Source organism: Limulus polyphemus, unplaced genomic scaffold (genome assembly GCF_000517525.1).
Source record: "Limulus polyphemus unplaced genomic scaffold, Limulus_polyphemus-2.1.2 Scaffold1983, whole genome shotgun sequence".
NCBI classification, from domain to species: domain Eukaryota; kingdom Metazoa; phylum Arthropoda; class Merostomata; order Xiphosura; family Limulidae; genus Limulus; species Limulus polyphemus.
Genome location: NW_013667593.1, coordinates 52,207 through 58,514, shown reverse-complemented (window position 1 = coordinate 58,514; position 6,308 = coordinate 52,207). Strand labels below are relative to the sequence as shown.

Sequence of the window (6,308 nt, the reverse complement as noted above, 5' to 3'; positions counted from 1 at the left end):
TATATATATATATATATATGCATAAGAGAGAGAGGGAGATTACAGACAAAAAAAACTATAATCATGCATGATAAATACTTGATATATTTATGAACAATTTTTTTTTTAGTTTATCAAAAATACTTGACTAAAAATACGATTTTTTTATGTGAAAGACTTATAATGTTTACTGAAAGACTGCTAAATTTTGTGAAGATATACAGACTATATTAAACGAATATAAAAAGGTCACGTGGTCACTCAAATTGATCAAGCCCATGTTAATTAATGACAAGTGAAATGAACTTAACTGGGCCCCATTTGATTTGGATTTGGGGGCCCAGGTGCCTCGCACCCCCTGCACTACCCCTAAGGGCTGGCCCTATTCATATAAAACTGGTCATTTAGTAATAAATCTATTCCATATTTAATACACTGAAAATATCCTATTTGTTGAATATTATGTATATACTTTTTCAATATCTATACAATTTCACAATTAAAAAATCTTAAAACATACCTATATACAAACTATATACACTGATTACCTATACAAACAATGATTACCTTTTATCTATTATTTAATGTTTAATAACCTACTTTATCACAAGGGGCTAAATAGTAGGTCCAATTTTGATATTTTTGTGTAATTTTTCAATTCTCCCTCCAAACACAGAACTGTATTTTAATGTTTTGTGTATTAAACCCTCCCAATTATATGATGATCTTTTGCAATAGCATTTAGCAATATCAAGCACAAGTCATCTGTTTTATAGACCAGGGTTTCTCAACCTTTTGCACCTCAAAGCCCACTTAGTGATTTGGAAAAACAGTAAAGGCTCACATATGCAGCTGACAAATTGTTAGTTCAGGGCAATCACAGTTGTGATAGCTCATAACTGCATGTCTCGTGGCCCAACAGTGAGTTGTGACCCTCCAGATGAGAATCACTGTTACAGACTATTAGTAACAAACTAATTTTCATTAAAATATCTTTCAAATAAAGTCAATAATTTCTTTTTTCTGAATCACTTTTTTCTCATTAATAAAACTTAATGTCTCTACATGTAATTAAAATAAATAAATAATAAAAACAATTTAACATATACTGATAAGGTTCTATGTACAATTCCAGATGACTGATTTCAGTAAGTCTCCCAAGTTACTTTCCTAAGTAAACCCCCAATTTTACTGGTCCTTCTTTTTTAAAATTCATTTATATAAATGGCAGAAAGTTATAAATCAACTTTATTTATGATACATACAATCATTTCTATGCTTGCATTGTGGTTATATACAAGCTATACCTTTATTTTTTTTATTGTTTAAATTGATAAATGTTCTAAGATAAGAGATGAGAGAAAAAAACACCTGAATCCAAACCAACCAAGTCTGCAAAGATCCTATTACAATGACTATTTTGCATCATTTGAAGTTACAAGTATACTGTATATTTTTAACATCTTTCTCTGTATGTACCATTTATTTTAGAAAGAACCAATATTCAACTAAGTGTAAAAACTATGTTCATGCATATCAAAGAATGATATGTGCTTTGTTGAGATTAACAAATATATGAACTATAATATAGAGAGGTCTTCCAGTTTCTTTAATTATGTGGTGTTTTTTTAATGATAAAATAACACAAGGTGAGACTAGAGAGATTGGATAAAAACAATAAAGCTTTCTTGAAAAGTAGGTTAGGATGTCAAGGACTGTTAAACATAGCTCTGGCTTTACAAGAACATCAGAAAGGAGGGTGTGCTGAAAATATTTACATGTTTAGTGCAAGATTTCATGGGCTATTTTACACAGTTAAGCAGAAAAATGGTTTGTCCAGGATATCAAAATTTGGCAAAAAAAAATACGTTATGTGAACGGTAAAAAAAAAAAGAAAAAGAAAAGAGAGAGATAGAGAAAGAAAGAAAATACAGGAGCTTTCAGGTATATTGATGGTATTTCAGTTTTTGAACACAAGCTCGTGGTTTTAACATACTGATTAATTTCTTTTCTGATGTTCTAATAACTGAGAGGGAAAGAAATTTTGCCTTTTCCTTGGAAATCTGTTTAATGGTAGACAGGATTAATCTAAAAACATATTTATCTGTATCAGAGTACTATCTTAAAAAACTGTAAAAAGCTTTAAGAAATAAAAATAGTTAAGCTTGGCCAAATTAATTCTAAAACTAAGACACCGATGAAATTCTGAAAGACAAATGTTGCTCATAACTTTAAAAAAAGCAAGATATCTTAAAACTTAGACTTGATAGTTTTGGAAATATCATATTTAATCAAAAATAGCAACATTTTAGAAAAGAATATTATTGTCTTACTAACTCATTAAAATTATTGATAGTCCTCCTGTTTCTTTTGTTGGAAGAACATCACCCCTTGGATGTCTTAAAACAATTAGCAGGTTATGTTGCTTTGATATTAATGGTAATTTTCAGAACTGAATAGGCTTGCTTCACCTATAAATATGGTTGTGAATGGATACTTTTTAAATTGGGTGAGTAATGTTGTTCCTGAGGGATTTTTCTTGAGGCTGATGTTACGCATTATTTATGATAACAAAATGAGTATTAGCATCTCTTATATTCTGTCCAAATTAGCTGATGGATAGGTGAATACTGTGAAAAGAATTTCCTTTGCAGACTGGTATTTAAATATATTTAATGAGAGCTTTAAAATTCAGAAGATAAGTTTGAATACTGAGAAGAAGAATAAGGTTATAAATTTGAGTTAAAATAACTTGGAAGAAGATTTTATTGACTCTCCTTCAGCCTCCACTACTGCCAGTGGAATCTAATTCTATAAGTTAGTCATCCTATTATAAAATAAAATTGTGAGCACTTTACAAACGTTTAAAGGGGTAAGCAATAATTACATGAAAAACAAATGGTAAGTTAAATTATTTACTTTCTATCAAGAGTGGGTGTGCTGGTACAGCCTTAAAGGACCAAATGATCCCTTGTTATCCCTAGGCTATGTTAGTCTGTCTCTTCCCAAATCTTAAACTTGTGTCCTCTTTTCCTATTGTCTTTAGAATATAGTAAAAATAAATCAGAGACCTTTATTCTATCAATCCACCCAAATAATCTTGTAAACTTCAATAAAATCACTTTTTACCCTTGTTTTCTCAAGAGAAAATAAGAGACCTTAACCTGTCCCCATAAGCTTTTCATCTCCGGATTAATCCTAGTAGACCTCGTCTGAACTCTTTCTAATAATTCAATGCCCTTTCTTAGATGAGAAGACCAATATTGTACATAGTATTCCAAGTGTGGTTTAACTAGTGATTTCTCAAGAGATAATCTCCTCTTTTAACTTGTAATCAAAGTCTAAGTACTCCTAAAATTCTCTTAGCTTTGCTGCTAATAACAGAGCACTGTCTTGATGACTTTAGTGACTTATCCACCACTATGCCATGATCCTTTTCTTCAGTCATGCAGTTGAGGGTGTTCACATCCATATTATATAAGTGATCCAAGTTATAATAACCAAACTGCATTATCTTGCACTTACTTTAATTAAAAGTCATTTGCCATATATTTGTCCAAATTATCAACTGATCAAAGTCATTATATAGTACCTGAACATCCTCAATACAGTTAGAAGTACATAAGCATTTACTGACATCCACATATTTTAATAATTTACTAACTATGCCTCTATTAATATTATTATTTTTATCTTTGTTGTTAAACAAATAGCTACATGTTAAGCTATCTGTGCTGGTTTCACTATGGGGAATAAAACCCAATTTTTAGATTTTCATAGCTGATCATATGAGTATCTTATTTAAATATTTTTGAAAATCTAAGTATACCAAGTCCACACAGACCTTTCCATCATCAACACAACAAGTAACATCCCCAATAAATGTTAACAGGTTAGTAAGGGTATATTTCCCTTTAGTGAATCCATGTTTCACTAGACTGGATAATTTTCCAAATCTTCTTTTACCAGACCCTTTTTCCAACTATAGAAGTCAGACTAACTAATTAATAATAGTCAGAGCACCTTCTTTCACCCCCTTTAGAAATATGAATAACATTACCAATTCTCAGGCACCTGCCCAATACTTACCGACCATCATATTTAATTGTTTCAATAGATTCATCGATATTATTACTTTTTTTACTCATAGGTTGTGTCAAAATAACAATTTCTTTCCCACTTAATAACACATTTAGTTCTATTATTATGCTCAGATAAAGGTAAAAATCTGTTATTTTTAAGATTTCTTTTGTGTTCATTCAATCTTAATTTTTAATTTCTTTTAATATATCCCATATAGATATTCCTATATTCACATGTTACTTTATATATATACCAGTTTTCTCTGTTAGATCGATTCTGTCATTCTAAATTGTTTCATTATTTAACAAGACAGACCAGGAATAAATGATAACACAAGCCTTTCTGTTAATCTTTTCAATGAGTGGTTTTAAATTTCTTAACAGTTCCGTCAATGATGTTAGGACTGAAATCTCTTTCTACTGCTACATACTCATTAATAATTACCCATTATTAATATCTTAATAATTACAACATAATTTTAAGATCCCTTTATATAAGAACAAAAAGTCATCGAATGTTTTGAGATATATTATGACATGATTTTTTTCATGTGGGGGAATGATTACACCATGATACTTATCCTTGATTTTCTCCTGTATGTCTTTAGTGCTTGAATTAGATCTGATTTTTCCTTTTTATATTTACCTCTATCTAGGTTGTTCTATGTTTTTTGAAAACATCCATATTTTTTTATTAATGTCCAAAATAATTTTTCAAAATTTTATTAACCTAAATGTTACTCAATCTGCGTATAAGTTATGTGTGTTTTAAATTAATGTTTGTCACCTGAACAGCACTAAAATTATATTAAAAAGCCCTTTTTTTTTTGGCATTTGATAATTTTTTAGCATTATTGTCAAGTTAAACACTAAACAGTGGTTGCCAACTGCGATAAGGGGAGCATGCCCCCTCGGAGGTGTGACAAATATGATAGGGGGCTGCCAGACTTGGCTTTCTGTAAAGTTAGAACAATTTCAGTCAATCTAATTTTTTGTACATATGCAAATATGTGTGTGTGTGTGCATTTATATATATCTAATATGTGTGTATTTATATAAGATGCAAGGGAGGAAGGCAGGTTGTGTACAGTGTACATAAGGATGACTTCAGAGCAAAGCAGATGGGAGCACCGGTTGAAAAACAACTGATACACTGTGGGCAAAATAAGGAACAAACCATGTTCTACTCTCACCAGAAATTGAATGCTGCATTTTAATATTAGAATGGTTCCATAAAATATACAACAGTTATTTTTGATGTTTCACCCTTAAACATTTTAGAACATTATGGCATTAGAGAAATTACGTGGTTTAAAATTCTAATGATATTGGAGTGACCAATAAAATAATCGTCTTGGTCTCATTTGATAAACAGATAACACTTAAGTTGCGCTATAGTAATACTAATAATAGGCCTAACGCTAAATTTTCACACAACCTACTTAAGTTACACATATGCTTAGTTTTTAGATAAAAGTTTGAAAGGAAGGAGCTCTACAGCCATTATATAGTATTAGTTGAATTAGCCTGTTACTACTAGTAGTAATGTTTTCAAGATAAGTGGACTGGAAGAACATGATACATACCTAGACTTTTTAAAGCCTTAAACTTAAATCATCATGTTTACACCGGTGAGTAAATTTTGATGGTGTCACAAAAACAAACAATGCTAACGTAACAAAATAATGTTGGTAACAATATCATTTTCCAGTACTTGAAAAAATATCTATATAGATATATTCCAATATACATTACCTACATCCTGTACTTCCATTTCCTTTTCAATAAATCCTGTTGAGTAAGAAACAAGAACGAAAATGAAAGACCATTACTCACTTCTTAAGACTTCTCGAGCATTAAACTTACAGTTAATCCTTTCAATCGTCGAGAAACTATTATATTCTTCTTACTGAGAATTAATATAATGAAAGTGAAAGAAAGATTTGTAAACATTTAGTATCTGTCTTATTATAACGTAATGTCACACAAGCCTCAGATCTATACATTATCTTTTAACGGGTTAAGTACCAACATAAAAAGTCGTCTGCTCAAAATTATTAGATTTTACTCGCCATCTAGATAAGCAAACACTCAACAGGGAACTTATCTATAAAGATTTAATATAATAAATAAATAATTATATTTATTTACCCATTGCGAAGGGGAAGAAATATGAGGTTATGGTAATACATTAACCAGTGAGAAAGTAGGCTGAAAAAATCTAATAATATTAAGTATAACATTTTT

The 6,308-nt window shown here is 30.2% G+C and overlaps 1 protein-coding gene across 1 annotated transcript in view; it reads right to left on the bottom strand.

The window, feature by feature from the left end:
* The window catches only part of LOC106465567 (retinoic acid receptor RXR-alpha-like), a 59,400-nt gene extending 53,342 nt beyond the window's left edge, over window positions 1-6,058 (bottom strand). Inside the window, exon 1 of the mRNA XM_022393488.1 lies at window positions 5,817-6,058. Coding sequence (XP_022249196.1) covers window positions 5,817-5,835 — 19 coding nt within the window. The 5' untranslated portion in view covers window positions 5,836-6,058. The remainder of the gene's footprint in view (window positions 1-5,816) is intronic.
* Window positions 6,059-6,308: the final 250 nt, after the last annotated feature.